This window comes from Strix aluco, chromosome 5, assembly GCF_031877795.1.
Source record: "Strix aluco isolate bStrAlu1 chromosome 5, bStrAlu1.hap1, whole genome shotgun sequence".
NCBI lineage: Eukaryota > Metazoa > Chordata > Aves > Strigiformes > Strigidae > Strix > Strix aluco.
In genome coordinates, this window is record NC_133935.1 from 34,706,074 (window position 1) to 34,727,921 (window position 21,848).

At 41.9% G+C, this 21,848-nt stretch overlaps 1 protein-coding gene across 2 annotated transcripts in view; it reads right to left on the reverse strand.

Annotated features, from left to right (window-relative positions):
- The window catches only part of UTP20 (UTP20 small subunit processome component), a 63,245-nt gene that overhangs the window by 39,534 nt on the left and 1,863 nt on the right, over window positions 1–21,848 (reverse strand). The window contains exons 4-22 of one of the 2 annotated variants that reach the window (XM_074826952.1): window positions 21,624–21,756; window positions 20,937–21,125; window positions 19,351–19,432; window positions 18,146–18,283; window positions 17,604–17,759; window positions 15,531–15,677; window positions 14,877–15,011; window positions 13,363–13,440; window positions 12,538–12,716; window positions 10,895–11,050; window positions 10,289–10,377; window positions 7,763–7,868; window positions 6,402–6,552; window positions 5,911–5,973; window positions 5,423–5,581; window positions 4,269–4,345; window positions 3,313–3,392; window positions 2,386–2,629; window positions 1,237–1,443 (exon numbers count right to left, since the gene is read on the reverse strand). In XM_074826952.1, coding sequence (XP_074683053.1) covers window positions 1,237–1,443; window positions 2,386–2,629; window positions 3,313–3,392; window positions 4,269–4,345; window positions 5,423–5,581; window positions 5,911–5,973; window positions 6,402–6,552; window positions 7,763–7,868; window positions 10,289–10,377; window positions 10,895–11,050; window positions 12,538–12,716; window positions 13,363–13,440; window positions 14,877–15,011; window positions 15,531–15,677; window positions 17,604–17,759; window positions 18,146–18,283; window positions 19,351–19,432; window positions 20,937–21,125; window positions 21,624–21,756 — 2,569 coding nt within the window. Of the gene's footprint in view, window positions 1–1,236; window positions 1,444–2,385; window positions 2,630–3,312; window positions 3,393–4,268; window positions 4,346–5,422; window positions 5,582–5,910; window positions 5,974–6,401; window positions 6,553–7,762; window positions 7,869–10,288; window positions 10,378–10,894; window positions 11,051–12,537; window positions 12,717–13,362; window positions 13,441–14,876; window positions 15,012–15,530; window positions 15,678–17,603; window positions 17,760–18,145; window positions 18,284–19,350; window positions 19,433–20,936; window positions 21,126–21,623; window positions 21,757–21,848 lie in introns of those variants that run through there. The other variant, XM_074826953.1, reaches the window with a different exon arrangement.

Here is a 21,848-nt window from a genome sequence, read left to right on the forward strand (position 1 = left end):
TTGTCCTCATCCAGCTGCTCCCCCTGGTAGTTTACACTGAACTCTCCAGACACTTAGCTGGGCCACCCTCGTCCACGGCTGGGCTCAGCCAAAGGACGAGTACAATGCCTTCTGGCAACTCCATGCCGAGCTTGGGATAGGTGTAGGTCCTCCTGCTGCCTCAGCCAGACCTCATGGGCTGCAGGGTGCAGCCCTGCGAGGGCTCTCCTACTGCAGCACAGGCCTGACTGCGTGAACTGTCCAGGGGGAAGATGAAGGGAGGTCACTCCAGAATGCATTAACATGCGTTTGGTAAATATTTTATGCCTTTATTACCGCTACCAGGAACTAATATTTCCACTGAAGTATGTGGACATTTTGAGATGGAGGTTGAAAAAAAAAATAAAAAAAATTTTGGACTGTCAGTCACTGTACTTTAATTGCTGCTAATACGTAAATGCAAGCCAGAATCTGGGAACAAAATGAAACACCTATAAAACACCTGGGATTAAATGACAATTCAGGTTACATATCAAATACTCATTGTGTTCCAACATGTAAGGTGACATTGTGATAGTCCTCTGTCATTACAAGGGCCATCCAAAAGTGGCAAAATACAAATCTTTGTAATGCATTTGTAACAGACATTTGACAAAAAAGACTCTAATTAGAGAAACTGTGGAGAATTCATACAAAGAGTCACTTTCTCCATGTATTCAGCACGGCAAACAATGACATTACAACAGCATGTAGCTTCAGTCTAAAACACCACCAAATAAAAAAATCTTTGTCCCTAAGAAGACCGGAACTGGGATTTATAACAGGTAGGCAATGGCAGATTTCCAATATTAATACACCTAAATGAATAGTCGCATTTTTCAAAGTGTTTGGCAATGTCTATGGTTTTAAAAGACCAACAGATACACACAGAGAAGCCAGAGAAATGCAGGTACAATAGTCTCCGAAAACTTCAGAATGGCTTCAGAATACCATGTAATTTTTGCTTAAAGTAACACACACCACACACTGTCAGCAGGTAATGAGACAATGACAGAGCCTGGGCAGGGTCTTTGGATGTTTAGTAGCGTGCAGAAAGGGTTTCTGACTCTAAAGTGCTCATAATCCACTGAAAAATTATGAAGGGCAAGCAAAAGAAGAAAAAGGAATATATACAAAAACACAGCTTTTATCTCAACAGGAGCTGCTGAATCGACCTTTCCATGAAAGCACTAGCAAGGGGAAACTAAAAATACTTACTTAGCAGCAGCTCTTCTTGTTTTCTTTTTCGGTAATCCTACAGTAATTGGTTCCCCTTCTTCCTGTTCTTCCTCCTCCTCCTCCTCCTCCATAGCAACATCATTCCCCTCTTCACTGGGTATTTCTTTTGCTGCTACTGTACAACTAATTTTCTTTCTAAGATCCTGAGATGGAGCCACTAATGAATCTGCTGGGTAGTACTCGTTTCTGTGTTTAAAAATAAAAAAGAAGGAAAGAATTAAGAAACATAGCATTTTTCAGGGTTTCGGGGCAAGAAATACTAAAAACTCCGCAGTCCACCATTCTCGTTACTAATGGCACCATGTCTTGGAACATGCCTAAAAATTCCCAAAGCAGCATATTTCGGCAAGTATATGCTTCTTTGCCTACAAGTTGCAGGGATATAAGGCTGTGACCAAATACACTAAAGGAGACTAGAGGTACCTGGTGGAGAGAAGAGAAACATGAATCACTGAATTACTGGAGTGTGTAAAGAGGTTATGTGGAGGACATGGGGATTGTTTGCTCAACTGGGCAGGAGAACAGCGAGTATGGCAGTGTGAGAGTAAGTGAAAAAACTAACCTACTGCAGTATGGTTCAACTTTTCCAGGAAGGCAAGCAAAACAGAGGTTTTCTAATCACAGAAAAGGAATATCAGAAACCTTCCCCTGCCATGAGATTACATGTACCCCAATGTGCATCACACTATCTGCTACGTACATGCACGCAAGCATACCACTGCTCTCCCTCCAGGGGCTGAAAACTGAATCAGCCTCTAACAAAATCAATATTTTCCTCATCTTGTCTTCTGTGATTCCAAATTGAAATGTATTTTCATTTTTAAAAAAAAGGAACTTTTATTTCCACTGAAATCACTCCCTAATGAAGTAATGAGGCTGTGACAGTGTCAAGTCTATAAATGAGAGACTGAACAGCAGAAATGTACTGCCAGTTTCATTTCAGGCTGCTTGTGTGATGTTTCTAACAGAATCCACATTTCAATCAAAAGGTTATCTTAACTGGAAACAGACATCTCATCAGCCATACATTTACGAAATAAAGTCTATAATGGGATAGCCATAGTCTTAAAGCTCAGCAACACACTGAAAGCAATGTGTCCTCTCAACTTAAAAATAAGTCTTACTTACCTAATAAATCTCAAAAGAAGTGGGGAAAGTTCTCTTGACCTAGGCTCCACTCTGTCTGGAAACTTATACAGTGCTTTCCACAGTAGAAAACGGAAGTTTGTGTGGTCCAGTCGCTCACTGCAATCTGTTCTAGTCCTCAGCTGCTCCAGGAAGACAGTTCCCACCCCTCCTTCTGGCATCTTCTCACTTTCTGTTTCAGCAGTGCTTTCCTCCTGTTCATCTAGTTCATTTTGCAGCTCCATTTCTATAGAACAGATGAAGAAAATCTATTCAGGTTACTTCATAATTACCAGTAGCAAGGGCTCAGTCCCCCATTACAAAAGTAATACTTTTGGTGACATGTACCTGTTTAGACAACTGTATTTAACACTGACCTGAAAGATCCACATTGCTTAGAAAGTACTCTAGAATGTCTTACAGCCATGATGCATCTCAATAAAGCTCAATTATCTTGAATATAACAGAGAAATCCACAAATGGCTGTGTGCTCATGGCTCTATCATGAAATCATAGATTCCATACACCCAACCTCAAGTGCTCACCCAAGAAAGACACTGTTTGCAGGAACTCCACTGAATCTATGGAGCAGAAAGATGGTCAGCCCCATTATACTGGTTTTGTCACTGCTCCTGATCAGTCTGGGCAGCACCAGACTTAAGCTGGGACAGAACTGCTGCATGGCTTCCCACAACCTGCAACTCCCTCCTGTAAGGCAGGTACCTTTTCTATCTACTTCATGGTGTTCAGGACAGGAGACAGTTTTTCCCCAAGCCTCTCCATTCCTTCCCTGGACATGACGCTGGTAGTCAAGAGTCCTGGTTCTGAATTCCCCCATCACATGTAAATTTGGGGCACATAAAAACAGAGTCATGTCATTCACAATTAGCTGGATTACTGTCATAACAATATTTAGGAGTCATGACTTACCAGCATAGGTAGCAGCTCTCTCCAACTGTTCATATAAGACCTTCCAGAACTGTTTATTCTCCATTTCCTTTGCATAAGATCTAACAAAGCGTAAGACAGCATGAAATTAAAAGGAAAATTCGTCACTATCAAAATACGTCATCACTAGGCAAGCTAGCAACTAATACAGAGGCTTTGATCACTGATTTAATGTGGGTGTCTGAAGACAGACATCTGCATGATACAGCGGTAGCACTTCCTTGCCTTTACTCGTGGATCCCAAATGTCAATTGTTATTAAAATAATCTGGTTGTATCTCATGACTTCAAATGAACTCAAATTGAGTGAAAATGTTCTTAAGATTTCTACTGACTTCTGTACAGTGACATCATATAGAACCAAAGGAAGAATTAGCATGGACATATCTTTTGAAGAGCTAGTTTAATTTTTTTTATTAATTCACTAGTTTGAAGGGGAAAATCCCATTCTTTTTACTCACACAAGAGAGTGGAAAAAACAAGAAGATAAAGTCATGCTGAAAGCAGACACTGATTTCAGTATTCAGCTTCGCTGTCACCATGGTGAGACTTCCCTACTCTTTAGTAGGATTTAGAGGTTTTCCAGTAAGGACAGAAAAGTCAGAGACAGGGAAACTGAGAGGGACTTCTTGCTTCTTTGAGCATTTGTGAAACACTAATCAAATCCTGCTACCTTTGACTGAAAACTCTGATGCTATTTGACTATATTTGTTGCAAGTTCCCTTTAATAGTAAGAAAAATCAGAAACTAAGTTAGAGTCTACACAGGTTGTGATTTATTTGAGAGATGAAATTTATTTCAGATGATTTCACATTAAGGTTCTCATACTCAGATCTCTCCAAACCAGACATTTTTACCTCAGCTTTTTTTTCACAGAACAATGGAAGGAATGTTCTGCGAGACAAGCACAGGTTGCAGCATCCAACTGCATATACTTACGTTATGAGTTCAATTACAGGATCCCAGAGAGGGCTGAAGTTAATATAAAGCATTCCCAGTAAATACCGAAGAGGTACCTAGAATGACATACAATACCATCTTGTTGAGACATAAAAACCAATAGTTAAAGACCTGTCAACCTCCTCTAACCTTTCTTCCTCTCAAAGACGAAACTTTGATCAGAGAAGTTCTCAGAAGTGCTACAAGTAATGAAGCAAGTCACACACATCATCACTCCTTGTCTCAGAACTGCATGAGAAAATCTAGAGCCCATTTACTGTAAGCTGCACTGAGATCTAGTCACCATACCTACCTACCATGAATGTGCAAAAACCAGTTCAGCACAGCAGATAACCTAGATTGCCTGCCTCCCTCTCGAACTTCAGGGCTGCCATAGCAGCATTAGGGATCTCAGAAAGAGGAAAGTTTGCCCTGAGGAGTCTTCACTGCACTAGGCCTAGAAGCACGTCCTCTGGACTGGCTCTGCTGACCTACATGCAGTAGGACTGACCTACAACCCTTCCTCAAAGGAACTTACAAAGCTCACAAAGTTTACAAACTTATTTTACAAGGTAAAAAAATTATACAGGTATAGCAACAGCCAGAAAAATAATAAAAGAAACCCCTTCCCACAAAATCCACGTTCATTTAACTAGCAAAATTGTGACCTTCCAACATCTAGAAAGTGAGGTCCCCTTTAGCTCAATAGCAGAGGAGATTCAACAGTCACAGATATACAAGATTTTCACCCTGCAGCAAGATCCAGAAGCTAGGCTCTCCATTGGCCAATGGAAGTCCTACCAACATTCAACCATGCTGAGGGTATGGCAAGGTCATGATTTTGTATTTGCTCACAACTCACTTCTCCCTGGAATCATTTGCTTTCCTTTCCATGATATCAAAACCTGATTAATCCGGTTGTAGGCCATTTATCTAGATACCACCACTGTTCTGCTAAATACCCAAGAGAACACAATAGTCCCAAGGACAATGGGAGCTGTGATCCCTACTAAAAAGTTTTCTAAAACCTAATCTGGGAACTAACTGATATTTTTATGAACTCTTATTAAAATTCTGCAATCCCTGTGATGGAATAAAAACATTCTCTTGGAATAAAGGAATGTGACAACTGCTTTTTGACAATAACTACTTACCTCCTGCAAAGATCCACTTGGTATTGCAGACTGCACTATATCACATCTTAGTTTCCTCAAATGGAGGAGTTTCTCTCTGTAATCATTCACTGTTGCTGGCACAAGTTCTGCTTGGAGCAATATGGCAAATAATGGCTGGAGTTCCCCTGTGCCATCACCCTGAACAAGCAAGTGACATGCATTTTGTTAAGAGTATCCTTTTCTCATTGACAGGTATTTCAACAAAACTACACAGAGTCCCAGCCATTTTGGATCAAAGAACAAAGTCAAGGGACTTGCTCTGATTTCCACCACTTAGGCATAAAAGCTCACACATCCAAAAACATCAGGACGCAGGAGGACAGAGATAAAACTGGAATGTGAAAGCACAAAAGCAGAGGAATACCTCTACCAGACACATGCTTTGTTTCTGCAAAGTGGAAAACAGTTCACACACAACATCAAACACAGATGCCTTTGAAATGTTAAATGAAAAGTTTTAGCCCTACCTGAATCTGTGTAGAGGACGGATTCTCAAAATGGTTTAGAATTCGAACAGTCAATAGTCGGACCTATCCAAAGTGGAAACATATGTCAGAAGTGTTCAGGAGAATGCAGGCTACATAAACAGACACAGATCCACCTACACTGAGGTTAATGTTTTGCACAGGAGGCTTATTTCACTAGGTTCCTCCTACAGCTGAGAAACAGATGAGCTCCTGTAGTCTAGCTGGCAATGCAAAAATTAGTACATTGGGGTCCTGCTCCAATTCACCTCCAGGGAAGAGGCAAGACTTGCAGGACTAAAAGTTAACTTCTGTTAACTCATGGTCCACAGCAGCCTCTTAGAAATGGACATAGTCCTAAACAGATACTATGGAAATAATAGCTTTACACAGTCTCATGTTTCTCCTTTCAGCCTTTGTCACTTAACTCAATTTACTTAAATTACATCGGTAAAATACAAGTTATCTTGCACATACTCAAAAAAGCAGATTACCTTGGAAACACCAGTGGAAAGATTAGGATGCAACTTCTCAAACAAGTCCATTAGGTTCCCTTGGGAAAGGGGTTCCTGGCAGCCACACAATACCAACCTCGTGTAATAGAGATCAGCCAACAGCAACGCAGAGGGGTCTGAAGGGAAATTGCTAAAACAACGGAATGTTTTATTAGCATATAGAGAGTACTGCAACAATACAGATATTTGAAAATAAGGCAGTAGTGACAATAACAATATTAAAGGAAAATTCCACAGGACTTCAGACACTGCTGGCACCAGCAGGCTGGCAAAGTCAGACTTAACCATCATGCTGGCTTGCAGTCTCAAAGCCCAATTACCAATGACAGCCCAAGAACCATGAGATTCCTCTTTTGCGTTAATCAGGCTTGTAAAGCTGGGGCTAGCAGGCTGGACCCACATGCACACAGCTGCAGAAAACAAATCCACATAGGTCAGAAGAGGGCTGCTGCTACTGCCTAGGTGCCCAGTCAGTGATCAACAGAAAAGAAATAATCCAGGCTTAGGTGAGACACCAGGAATCCTGTCTGCCCACAGGACCTTCTGCTACCTTACAACCCTTGCTCCAAGCAGGTTTCACACCCCCAGCCCAAAGCACTAGACTGAAGCTCTCTGCCAAGACTCCCTGCCTGATCTGGGCAAGGTGTTTCATCTCCATCACACCTGGCCTCACACACGGGCATGGTGATTTCCTAACTGAACAGGATGTTTTGAAGCTCAAGCCACCAAAGACTTGGAGATGCTCCAGCACAACAGTGATGGAAGATAACAAGTTTAGCAGGATTTGCTGGAGAGAGATCAGCGGTCTCCCTTAATCCCTCCAATCACTCAGTTACATGTGCTAATTATAAGTAGAACAAGTCAAACAGAGCACACCAAACCTCCTCCCCACTGTGAAGCAAGCACACACGTGGGTATGTAAGGTCATGGGGGAATCCCAACACCACCCGCAGACTGCAGAAGTTCAGGCATTTGACACAATTCAAAGTTGTTCCTGTCCCTCGTATCGTTATAATGTAACATACAGTTATTAAGTGTAGCACTCTGAGGTAAAATTAGAACCAATGAACTTGACACACTACCCTGCAGCTGCCTAAAAAAGCTTCAGTTTGCAGAGAAAACATGATTGAACAGGCACTACATCTACCTGGCTCTCCAAACAAACAGTGCCTACAACATTGACAATTTACATAACCACAATACTGAAGCAACATGATGGCGTAACAGAACAGGCAACACACAAAGAGGCATTTAACAAGCCCCTACATAAAGGTAAAGTCAACTCCTTGCCATACCAAGGAGAATCACAAAGGATCACAGACCAGGCAGAGTTTACTTACATCACCAAGCTCTTGACACGCTCCACAGGTAACAAATGGAGTATTTCAGAAGACTCCGCCAAACTAAGAAGAGTACTTACAGCTTGGCAGGCCACAAACAGGCTTCCTAGAGCAGAGAGAGAACAAGAACAGCCTGTATATTTACTCAGCTCCCAGTGATTTGTGTTTGTATGGTGCTTGCCCACCCTGAAATGGCTGGAGTCATAGAAATAGTGTAACATATGGATCCCAGAACTGGCATGTGTATTTTCTAACCATTATCACAACCCATAAAGGAAATGCTCCTCTGGCTATCAAAGTAAGTGCCTACTCTAGCAAGTCAGCATTCAAAGCTGTAAGCAGCTCCCAGTTTGCATGTTTCCATCACGCCTGCATGCACAGAGAGCAGAGATCTGGAGCTAAGCACTCTTGCAGGAGTCTCAGTAGAGCTCTATGCTATAAATGGCACTCAGAAATTACAAAATGCTGCCCAAACTGATATGAATGCAGCAAAATAGAAGCAAAATATATATGGATGCTACCAAACAAGTGCCTAAAAACTCTGGCACTTCAGCAATGCACTACTGTATGACATCCTCAAAGCTGTCCCATGTACTTAAAGACTGAATATTTGTTAGTAAATAGTTAGTGGGTTTGCTGAACTTTGTTACAGCAATTGCATCTCCTCCCTAAACTCTCAGCCTCCTTTAGGGATGAAGGGTTTCCCAGAAGAACAGGAGAGCCAAAGCCCTTCCAGACAAGAAAGGGGAAGGGCAATTCCTTTCCCCTGACACTCCTGAAGTTAACAAGTAGATTGTTTAAAAAAACCCAAAACAAAACAATGCCCCTCTCCTTCATCTCTTCCCAAGCAGAAGAAACACTGTTCCTAAACCAGGCAAAGTGAAGAAAGTTTTAAAAGTATATAATTTTCTTACACACTACCAGCTGCCAGGGAAAAGAAGGGGAAGGGAGCATTAATTTCCCATTTATTCCTTTGAAAATGTCCTGCTATTCCAAGCTGCTTAATTCCCCAGGTGTGTGCCAAATCCTGCTCACCATTAACATCCATAAGGACCTCCTCAAAGAGAGAAGAAACAGCAAGTAATGGCAGGATGAAGCTTTCTGCATCTATAGTGTAAGGGCACAGGTTCCCAAACTGTAACCTCCATACCATTTGGTAGTAGTACGTCTATGCTGGACAACAATAGCAGCTCCCACCATGCAGGCAGTTACCCATGAAGAGCTGCCAGGGGTAACTTGCTGTCGCTGTCCCAGTTCGCAAGCCAGCTTCCCTGCACTCCACAGCAACTGTCAAGAAACACCCAGTTCTGGGACTTGCACTTTGCCCTGGGCCTCAGAGGCCAGGCAGGTCAAATAGGGAGCACAGGGCTGGGGTGTGCCTTCTACAGGCAGTGAGAGGAGACGAGTCCTAGCAGAAGGTGAAAGAATTGTAGAGATAATGGAGCTGGAAAGAATGAAGGAGGATGAAGAAAGTGTCCAGGAACCCTACTTTGGGGTGAGGAAAATCAAGCAAAGAAGTGTAGGACAGGACAATAGGAGGCAGGAGCATAGGACTGAGGTTGCATTTGTTTTCTTTTCTCTTGTGGGCAAAGGAAGAAATAGCAATGTGCCTCCTGCACACACACAGAGCTAGGGCAGAGCTACTACTGCCACCGAAGAGGAGACCCACCCAGAAAAGAAAGTTTGGGTATTCCTTTAGAATAAGTACATTGCCACTAACAAAGTCATGACAGCATGCAAACCTTGCAAACAGGATAGAAGAAAGGGCTAAATCAAAAAGGACCATGCTTGACAAAGACCACAGAAGTAAAAGCAACAGAGCCAATTGGTAGATGCATTTAGGAATGTTAATAAAGAGATTATAAAGGGAAAGGGCCAGACTCTAGACAAGTCCTTTCAAACCAAGGAACGATGAACACTGAACCTGGGGCATTTCTATACTTGCTTATACTTTGGCAGAATGCCAAATACTTGCAATCCCCCTGAATAAGAACTGCCTTGTTCAATGTGAGCTCAGTTAAAACATCTTTTTTTTGGCCAGAGAGGGAAGACAACCAGTGACCATCCATGCCTGGAGGAAAGATGCAGCATTTTAGAATTGGTGCTGTCACTTAGGTCAGAGATGGTAGTGTCCCAAAATTTGCACTGCAGGTTTGGAACAGTCTAATTGGAGCTTCTGAGTCAATAGCCTCTCCTTCATCTGACTGCTTCAACCTGGATCTGGTTTAGATTGATTTCCATCCTCTTTTTTTCCCCACTTTCTTCTTTTCCTTCCCAACTATCTCTGTCCTCCACTTTGCAGAACATCTGCTGGCGCATTATTATTATCAACAGCAAATACAGAACTGTTTTCTGGAGGGTGTTTCCTCCCAAGCTTTGCTTTTCTAGTTTCACTTGAGCTGGTCAATAGATTTGGATACAATGCTACTGCTATTCATTTTCATGCTTTGTGTTATCAGAAAAAACGCTTTATATATTTTTATGTATCAACAAAAAGCAAATAAACAGGAAACAACTGTAACTGACCTTTGCAGAGGCTTCCTTTGTCAATGGCTGTGAAGAGAGAGTCTATAAAACTTGTCACACGAGGCAGAATGTTTTCTTTGTCCATTGGTCTGTCCAAAATAAATGGGAAGACTTTTATCTCTGTTACACTGACACCTACACATATATGAAAGTTTTCTTTCACATCTGTCTTGTATTAGCTCACCCCAAGTTTGAAACCAGCAACAAAACATTTTTGCTATCTCCAATTCACAATTTAAGTTGCAGAAATCATTGCACCTTCTTTCCAACTATTCCTTCCACAGAAGATCATAACTATTGGAAAAAAAAAACCCCACTGTCTAGAGAGGACAGTGCTTAAAACACAAACTGAAACTGTCAAGAACATCTCTATGTACTGGAGTACTAAATTTAGGGAGTAGGCAATCAAGAAACTGATAGTCTATTCCTGACTTTACTACTGACTCATGGTACTTCCACACAGCACCTTTTTGCCTTCTAACCCCAGCTTCCCCAAACTAGGTTTAGTAATTATTGTCCTTCCCTTAGTAAAATGATTTCTGATAGATCGTGAACTAGAGAGTATTACAGAAATACATGACGATAGTACCTTAGAATATCCCTTACCTAATATGTGGCAGTACAACCAAGGCAACCCAAGGCTGTGAAAGGTCAGTGATGTCTTCCTTCTCTGGTAAATGGATTAAAGACAGTGTATGATCCAACACAGGTACTTCTGCCTTTCCTCCTTGTCTTTTAGTTGCTTGTTGCCTTGTATTAGAGCTAAAAATAGAAACAAACTTTTTAGTAACCCACTACTGCGTATTAGAGATTGTCCCACCTCCTCCCATGATGTTCAAAATTATGTTTGCTACTCCTAGCAAAAAGGACTTGGACAACCCAAGGGATTTTTTTATTTTTAATGTCCTCCACAGCACAAAGTATCATCTAGACATGCTGAGGAGCACAAAACATGTCCCACAAGAAACATCAGGTCTTTATTTCAAGTTCACATAATATTTCTAGAAGGAAAGACACTAGTTCTCAGTTGGACACCCTCACAATTAGGACATATAGGAGCCCCTGAGAGTAATCTCTGTGATTACTGCTAATAAACCCATGATCACGTTGGCAGAGATAGACTAACGGATGACAGAAAACAACCAGTGAGGTAGAAGTTTGGGGACTTAAAAGGAATCACAAGCTGAGCCCAAATCAACATTCTTATCTGCAGGCAGAAAGGGCCGACACCATACTGGAACATATGAACCCAAGTACTTCACACTCCATGGACAGCAATCTTTCCATTCCACCCCCTGCTTGCAAGACCAGTTCGAAGGCTGCATAGGATCCACCCTTCAAGAAATACAGAAGCTAACAAAAAGACAGCATCAAGAAACAGAGGTTTAAGAAACGAAATTTATGAGATAAACCTCAAGAAATTAGGATTGTTGGTCCAGAGAAAGAAGATTTCAGATGTTTCTGTTGATCAAAGCGTAATACCTCCAACTCTACTAAATAAAAACAGGAAAAACCCACAGAGTGGATTGCTTTTAGGAAATATAAAACCTTACATAAAAGGCAACATAAATCACCATTCTGCAGGCTAAAGGTTTGAATTATCTGAACTACAGTGATTAGAACAATCGTTATCAGTAGATTACCACCGGTCATTCTGTGCTTGACAGCGGTTAACCCAAATCTTTCCAAAGAGCCTCCGGGGGAAAGCAACCACTTCACTGCAACAAAGCTAGCTTTGCAACTAGAAGCACTCAAACTGCTCTAGCACAGTGCTGTATCTGGATTAATTACATGCCCTTTGGTACCCAGCTGCGCTTTATCGTAAGACTACAGTACTGCTGCCAAGAAAGCTCCTGGACAAGATGTATGCAGACAGGGAAGAAAGATGGGGCACAGACAAGAGGTTAGTAATGATGAGAATATGGACTGCAGCACTCACACCAAAGATTAACTGCCCAAGGATGCAGCATGCACCTTGGTGTAACAAATCCCCATCACGCACCTACTGCAACACTCGCTAGTTCTTCTGTATCAGTGATAACCTTTCCAGAGCAGCATCTCTTTTCAAATAATCTCAGAAAGGAAAATGGCATCCTACCGTATCACTTGGTTTGCAAATCTGCCAGCAATGTTGCTATTTACCAACTCCGGCAAATTACTGGGGAGCAATTTTTTTGTAGCTCTGCATTGCTTTCAGGCCTGCAGCCGTGCAGACACATCTAATGTTTGCTAAACTTGAGAATTCTCACCTGACAGATGATTCAGTGAAAATGAGAGGATACTTTTCAAATGCCATTGAACCAATGGTAGGAGGCTCTGCTTTCACCAGAATGAGTTTAGCCAGAATTGCCATCGCCTCATCCTTTGTGAGGGCATCTGTGCCAGAGAAGAAATGTTCAATGTACTCTAGAAAGCATGGAAGAAAATGCTGAAGGGAAACAAAAAAGAAGTCAAGGATTGGTAAGCCTCTTGAATCATGATCAAATCCATAAAAACCATGACACCAGCCAAAGAGGAATCCAAACACTCAGAAATGAGCCAGCAAAGCACAAACTTAACAGTCCTGGTGAACCAAGACATCAGCACACAGACATCATCTTATCCCAGAAAGGACAGTGATTTAATGTAAAAACTCAGTTGGCTCCAAATCTAGTCTCATGAGGACATTCCAGATCCCTACCTTTACTTTCACCAGTCACTCCATTTAATTGATTCCTTCCAGATCACCAGTTCCAGGTCTGACCTATCTTCCTTATTCTTCATTCCCACTTACCTTCTCCAGAACTCTTTCTCTTCATCCCATCCATAACAAGCCCATCCCTTTAATTCCCAACAGACAAGCTTCTTTTTGTGAGCAGATACTTGTCACCTTCCCTAATCCTGAGCACACTACCAAACTTTAACACAATGGCATAACCTCTTTCATTCTTACCAGATCATGCCAGAAATTTAATAAACATCATGTGAATACACAAAAATGCTTCAGCATACACGGCAGGTAAATATGCTATGGATTTCTGAGTTGTTCCCTTTGTCAACAAAAATAAACAAAATGCACAAAAGCTTCCACCTACCCTCTCAAATTGCTTCATTGTGAACATCGCTTCAGAGAAGTCCAAAAGAAAGCGCCATTCAAATCCACTTGCAAATACCTGCAAGATGCAAATGAAAGGAACATAGTCAACTCTTCATTACCCATGGGACATTTTTTCTGGTTTATGAATCAACCATGCTCTGAGACACCCAGCCTGGCCTCTGTTCATGGCTAGCAGGGCTTGTTAGTTCAAATACACACAGCAATACTGTTTCCAGTGACAGTTCGGGTACAGGAAAGCAACGTTCTTTTTAACAAACCCTGCCAACACAACCCTTTTTAACAAACCCTGATGGATCCAAGCTGGCCATGTGCAAAGATAGCTTAGGTATCTCTTTAGTGTATGTGGGAAACATAAGCTGAAAGTTCTAGGACTGCAGCACAGACACACCAACTGTAAGGAAAAAGCTTAGGCCCAAAAGATAATTCAACACGACATTTCTCCTGTGTAGCAGGCTGCAGAAAGTTTACCACCTCATGGGCAAAGCCAAACTCTGTGCTTCTGAAGGACCACAGATAGGTCCACTGGTTCTTTGAGACGCCCAGGATCAGTGCTCCTCAATGCTAAGATGTGCAACACAGAAATACACACCCAGATGTCCCTTTACCAGACCCTTCAGAAGACCAAGGACAGCTTTAAGCCTCTTTCCAGTTTAACAGAAGCCCACACAAATATCCTCAAATGTTTGAAGGACCACATCTTCTAAACAAAACTGGACTCATGCCACAGGCAAAGCCAATCTTACCGCAACACAAGCCAACACTGAAGACCAGATAAAATCTGACCTTTTTTAAACAATTGCAACAGCCTCATTTTCCCACTGTAAATCACACATCTTTTCTTTCAAATATTTTTTTACATGCACAGTACAACTATGGTCCACACTGTAAATTACAAAATTATAATGTTCTGTAACAGGAAAACTGAAGAATCAGACTCCATAGTAGCATCTCCTATTAATCTTTGCAACACTGCACTTGATAGGAATATAGGCAGCTAATCCTGCCAATGCTTCAGGAGCAGTGGTAGTACTGAAATACGCCCACCCCTGTACTTTCTAAATCAAACTGCATTTACCTGAACCTTCTTCACAAGGCTAAGCCATGCTCACTAAATGCTTGGCAGCTTAGTGAAAAATGTACTTTTTTCACTAAGTCCAACTCACTGACCTGCTTTATAATCTAAGGCAGAAACATGTCCCTTCTCTGTTCTCCCTCCCTTCCCTACAGATGCTGTAGGTGTTTGAATCAGAGCCTGCAGAGATGTCTGCCACAGTGGCACTGCGTCACTGACAGTCTGTGTGACTGTCAAGGAGTCCCAAGACATCAGCAGACATTATTTAAGGCACTGGGCAGCTTCTCCCTTATCTGTGCAAGAAGGCTAAAAGGAACCTTATAGTATATTTCCCAGCCTGAAGTGGAATGTCCTGAAATCAGCCTACTCTAGGGAACTTCAACTCTGGTATTTCTGTTGTAAGCAGCAGTCCTTGTTACCTTCTCAATAGCTTCTTTCGTCAAAGAATCAGGCAAGAAAACATTCTCAGCCAGCAGGAATGCAGAAATGGTGTTCAGGAGGGTCTTGCAGCAAGTTGATGAGAGATCTGGTGTCTGTAACATTTTTATTAAAATCTGAAATCAAAGAGAGAGAACCGATATTCATCTATGAAGATAGTGAGTGTCTGGTGACCTGGATAGTCCCTGGAGCAGGAGAGCATGCTGTTCTAAGCTTCAGCCCACAGAAATAAATCCTAAAAATCCTGTTAAAAGTTTGAAGGCACTAAACACAAATTTGAACCCAACAGGGTCAAACATATGTGAATCTGGTAGAACTGCTCTACCATTGATAAGGGTGTCTAGATCTCCTCCGCAGTGGCAGGAACTGCAGCTCAGCGTGGTCTCTAGCAGCAGCAGCCTGCCTTTCCCCTTGCCCATTTAAAGGAGGACTACACTAGCATTACAGTACAGAGGTAAATCCTCATGGGATCAGAGAGGTAGCAATACTCATAATAAATGTCTCTGTTCATTCAACTCAAATCCCAGGCCCACTGATGAATCAGAAGTGTGCATGAGCACTTCAGCTGACCACACATCTTCCATATTCAATTGATACTTCTCTGGCAAATCAGCCAAAGTGATGATCTGACCTACCTGACAGACATCTTCAGGCAGTGAGATTTTGGATCCATTTGCATGTTCCACTAGGATCAGATATGCTTGCAGAATCCTTTCCATCTGCTCTGAAGCCTTACAGCAGTTGGCCTTAGTTATTTTCCTCTGCAAGTCTAAGAGTGACTCCTGTTCAAATAAAAAAGGAATCATATCATAGAATCATAGAATGGTTTGGGTTGGAAAGGACCTTAAAGATCATCTAGTTCCAAACCCCTGCCATGGGCAGGGACACCTTCCACTAGACCAGGTTGCTCAAAGCCCTGTCCAACCTGGCCTTGAACACTTCCAGGGAGGGGGCAGCCACCACTTCTCTGGGCAACCTGTTCCAGTGCCTCACTGCCCTCACAGTAAAGAATTTCTTCCTAATATCTAATCTAAATATACCCTCTTTCTGTTTGAAACGATTACTCCTCATTCTATCACTACACTCCCCGATAAAGAGTCCCTCCCCATCTTTCCCATAGGCCCCCTTTAGGTACTGGAAGACTGCTATAAGGTCTCCCCAGAGCCTTCTCTTGTCCAGGCTGAACAACCCCAATTCTCTCAGCCTGTCCTCATAAGGGAGGTGCTCCAGCCACCTGATCATCTTCGTGGCCCTCCTCCGGACCTGCCTGAGCATGTCTATGTCTTTCTGATTTTGGGGGCTCCAGAGCTGAATGCAGTATTTATTCCAAGTAAAGCAAAATGTTTCACAGAAATGGTCAGACCCTGTTTCACTTATTGCTATTTGAAAGGCATTCTAAAGAATTAACATCTTACCTACCCAACAAACTATTGTTGATTCACTCATTCGTGTTCAACAAGCTAAACCGTGCACAAACACTATGTGATGCCCATTATGTAAAAATACAAATACTGGATTCCTTGGACAAAAACACAAATACCTCCCCAGATTAAGGTCTCCTGAAAAGCCAACATATGACATACGAAATAGGAAAGAGGAGGAGAAAGAAATGACCCTAGACCCACAATGGTATGGAAGCACCTAGCTTTCACTGGAATTATCAGAACTTAAGTACTTCTACGCTTTATGCATCATTATGTTAATGTGGATGCTGAGAGGTTACTCATATCTTCTACATTATATAGATAATGGAGCTGCTCTGAATTACGCCCATTACTGTCCCTTTCCGTCCAGAGAATATAAACTTCCATCCTTGATCCTATAAATTGAACCCAATGTAGAGAGCCATCATAGACTATGTGAATATTTCCTTCTGAGCAAGATACTCCCATGCACCCACTGGTTCCCAGGGTAAAAAACCAAGCCTCATTAAAAATAAAGGGAATTTTGTCACCAATTTCCAAGATTTCATCACAGCTGCAGATGTAGAGTGACTCAGCTCCCAGGGATACAAAATACCCAGTGGCAAACCATTCTGTATCTAATGACAGGCAATAACTGCTGTCATACTGGGTGAGGTAGAAGGAACAGGATAGGATTTTCTCAGGAACTGTGGATAGTCACAGGGAGGAAATTTCAAGAAGGAACAAATAGGACTTAGTCATGCTCCCTCAAAGCTCAGAGTGTAATGCCCAAGCAGCATCATGGGAACACCCAGACTGAAAACATTGTGATTTTCAGTACTTGGCTCTGGGGCTTAAACTTGGCTCTCCAGGTTCAGCCCAGGTCTTTGCTGTAAAAAGAACTGCAGGGCAAAGAGCTTCCCCTTTGCTGTCACTAAGCCATTTTGGAACTGCCAATATGCCTAGTTCAGCAATACAAAGCCAGCCCTAGCATTCCCACTCCAGCAAGAGGCCTGTGATGTCTGTCTCTGCGAAGGCACATCCTACAAAACCCCCTTGCCCAGATAAGGGACTGAGCTCCAAGTCTCACACACAGCAGTTCCCTTCTCACTCACTCACAGCACAGCCACGAGGGTCACTCTGAGCTTCCAAAAGAAGGGTGGGATTTTTCCCATATACATGACACTTAATGTTCCCAAAAGCAGAAGAAAAACAATTTTGGTTCAATAAGACACAAATACTTTTCCTGATAAATGCACAGGGTTTTTTTCAGTCTCTCATGAATAAAAAAAATAATCAGTGTACCTCCAGGCACTTGAAGACAATGTCAAAATGTTCCTTATGGATATGGAGTACAGCTGATCTGATCATCTGTTCAAAGGCTTCTCCTACAGTTACCCATGGTAGTTCAATTTCTTCTTCAGTAATAGGCCCCAGCTTTAACAGAATTAACTTCATAGCCTGCACAGGAAAATAGCACATCATGTCCTTATGCTTAGAAAATAAATCTAGCAATCCTAAAATTAGTGCAATATACTGCTAAAATATTCCAGTGATCTCGATTCTTTCTAGAATGACTACAGGAAGGAAAAAAAAAAGGCTATCATAATATCAGCAAGCAGTACTATTTTAATATATAGGAATAATGCATAGGAATAACTAAAAACAACCTTCCCATCTCAGAATATTCTTAGAAAGTGCATTTCAGATCTCATTAGGTAATGAAGAGCTTGCTTATCGCCAAGGATCCACCGAGGTGGACAAGACAACACTCAGTGGTTTCGCTGAGTGCTGCCTAAGGCTCCATTACAGCAACATTTAAACCAGCAATCTTTTCTTGTCTTTACCGTCTCTGCGCAGGAGTGGAACATGTTTCGAACACCCTTGCACATCTCAAAAAGCAGCTGTCCTACACCTTCCACCTTCTCGGGGTGCTCCCCCAGGTCATGGAGCATTAAATTGAAGATTGCATTTTTATCAGAAACCTACAAAACATAAGCAGAAAAAAAAAAGTTGTCTTCTATTCAGAGCTGCCAGACGGATAAAGGCAATAAAATGGCTCCACAGCACCACGTTACTCTCCTAGTCCTGCCTTCCCACAACAGTTCAAACTCATTATTTCTCCAACTACACAAGGAAATTGAAAGGAGAAAAATGATCAGCTATTCAATCACTACAGCCCTCCTGCCCCAAGATGTACACAGGTCTACTGAGGTCACTGCAGCTGAAATATGTGGTTTTGAATATTCTTATGATTTTAAACATGTGCATAAATGCACCATTAAACTGGTCCCAACTGAAATACAAATGTCGCTGCACTGGTGCGGAAAGAGATGTGTATCAGCTGAACACAGAATCCAGTCATCCAAAACTATAACCGTACTTGGGAATACTGCAATGACTTCTGGCCCAAGATTTTAAAACCCTCCATTTCTGAGGATTTGACCTGAAGTTCAGCAATTTCTGAAAGCAACCAATCAAACAAGTGTGCTTTATTAAGGTCTTTCAGCTTAGGACAAAAATGAGGATACTCAGATTTGCTAGCCAGACTCAGGAATCCTGGCTTTTGTATACTTTGACTAAATAAAACCCAACAACTACCACTCCCTTACTCCATGAAAGGCTGCTCTCTGATCTTGACTGATCTGCCTGAGAACGTTATATACTGTGATTTGCAGGAGCGCAAAAAGGTTGTCACAAGAGTTTCAGTTCTACAAAGGCCTTAAAACATCAGTGAAAAAGCCAGTGAGCAAATGTGCCTTTACAAACTAAAGACTCCCTTCTGTAAGATTACCCTGCCATTTCTAGTCATTTTAGATAAACCAACCACAGACATTTGGCTTAACTGCTCTTAAAACAGAGTGCCTAGGCCTCCATTTGCCACTGCCAATACAAAGTGCATGACATTCTCAGGAACATATTCACTAAAAATGGCAAATCAGGACATGCTGAATGCCAGTTCAGGCCTTCTTCAGAGAAAACTTAATATTACGCATTGAATCCATGAGCCACCACAGAATAGAGATAGCTTCAAAGTACAAACATCTCTTACCTTTCTCATTAGAAAGACAAAACTTTCAGCAGCAAAGTTTCTGATGTGAAGTTTGTGGTGAGCCAGCAGGGTGCTATACAGGCTACAAAGACACAAAATAATTCACAGTCTTAAAGGCAATGCAAGAATTGCCAGCAACTGGTTTTAAAACTTAGGTTTTCAGTTTACATTGCCACTTTTTACAGACACTAAGAATCTATCCTCCTAGAGAGGGCAAATACCTTCCTCGACTTGGTTCCTTCCCACTCTCCCTGGATAAAGAACAGAATTTTGCAAAGAAGGTCAAATGACAATGCCAGGCAAATTAAGCTGCATTCAGAAGTACCTCCAAAATCTCTGGATCCACACAGATTCAACTGCAGCATCAAGATCTTCAATATATACACTCAGCAGCAATAAGTGAAACCAAAGTTGATTTGATAAGCCAGATCTGTATCTTAGCTGAGCCAACAGGCTCTCCTGTGCACTTAAAAGTTTGTAAAGATGCAATTTACAGTGGTGATAAATATTTGCAGTCTTCTAGTAAGCATCAGTAACAGTTGCAGGTGGCTCAGCACAAGTTCAGTACAGAGCAAGTGGTGCCTCAGATTCACAGCCAAGAAGCTCTTTTTTCAGTATGCTCAACAGCTTTTGCTGGGTTGGGGAGGAAATCTGTAACCCCTCTTTTGTTCCATCTATTGCAAACTGAAATTAGGAGGAAGCAACATGGACCCACTGGCTAGGACAAAACCAAAATGCCCTGCAACCACTGCAATATAAGACTGAACAAGCAGTGATACTGGGTCAGGCCACAGGTCCATCCAGCCCAGTATTTAGTCTACGGCAGCAGCCAGAAGCAGATGCCTAGGAAAAGTTTAAAAACAGGGCAAACACACACAAAATCAGCCTTCAACCACCTGCAGCTCAGTGACTCCCCAAGACAGAAGTGGCTCCTATGCATTTATTAACTCCCTCCAACTTGGCCAGTTTCCCTTTGAACCTATGCCAACCTTCCATGTCCACAGCACCCTGCGGTAAGGAGTTTCAAAGCATACAGAACTGTGCATTCCTTATCTGCTCTCTCACTAAACGGACAGGAAGAAGGGAAAACATACAGGGGAAAATACTGGGAAAGGAACAATGAAAGACTCAAAGGAATCCATTCAATGTCATGAGTCTAGGTGTCTGTGACCGGGAAAGACAGAAATGATACAACTATGACTGAGGTACTTGACAGATACTCAAGAGACCTGTGTTGAATTTAGACTTGGTCACAGGTTTCCAAGATGACTCCGACAATCCCTTGTCTTTCTGCGCTTTGTTTACCCAGCTGAGGTGGATGCTTCCTGTCCTATCCCCACAGGAGAAAAGGGGACCAAGGCCCAAATCTGCAGCCCAACCCACATCCCTCCTCTAATACAGTGGCCCATGAAAGTCCATAGGATCTCAAAGGAGATGCGTATGATAACAAGGCTCAGTCTCTCAGAAAGCAGGGAAAGCGTGCTAACAAGTATACTGAAGCATTAAGCCATATATCCATGTGGCATTTACACTTCTATAGCATCTAATAACTGCTGATCAAGAGAGACATTAAACACAGATTTTACCTGTATATGTTGTGTATGTCCTTCACCATCAATCTCCACAAGTATTTGTAGAGATAGGAAAGAGAAGTAAAAGCCCCTTCCAGTAGCTCTGTGTCCTGTGTATCCAGTAACTTGGTGATGGCCAGGAAAAAGTCATGAAAATGAGGATAGAAATCAGCCTGAAGATCTCGAGCCAGCTGTACCACTAGACTGTGTTTCAGAAAAATACATCAGTGTTAGTACATTTCAAAAACAAACCAATAAAAACCCAGACAAACATTGCATAATCCAGCACAGTCTCTTTGGAAAGAATGACAGCATCACCTTTACTTCTCACTTTTATTTAAATATCACCTATTAGGCAACAGTGGATGGCAAGAATCTTAAGATTTAAAAGCAAAAAAAAGAATCAAGCAGATAATAGTAAACAAGAAGACATAAATTATCAACATCAAATAAAGCACATCAGTATTCTGTCTGACATTCAGTAAGCACTCAGGCTAATTTGCTTGCCTTGTCATAGGTGGTTTTTTTTTTTTTGAAGACTTAGAACCATAAAGCTCTATCAGAGAAATACGACCACTTTGGGCATCTCATTGCTATATTTTCCTTAGATACAATAATGAAAAGTAACACTCACAACAGAACTCACGCTTACTTGTAATACCATCAAGACTTCTGACTACATTTTGTCACCAAGTTACTTACTCTAATAGGGCTTGATAAGCAAGACTGCCTTCGACTTGCAAATGTGTCTTCAAGCTCTGCACAATGGCACTCTGGTAATAGACCAGCTGGTTGAAGGACTGGCATTTGTTGGCCACTTCGTTGTAGAATTGCACTGTTCGAAGCACAAAAAAGAAACCCTGAAAATTTGTCCAGTTGCTGGTAAACATGTAGGATGTTAAAGAATAATAGCTCTCCAGAGCCCAG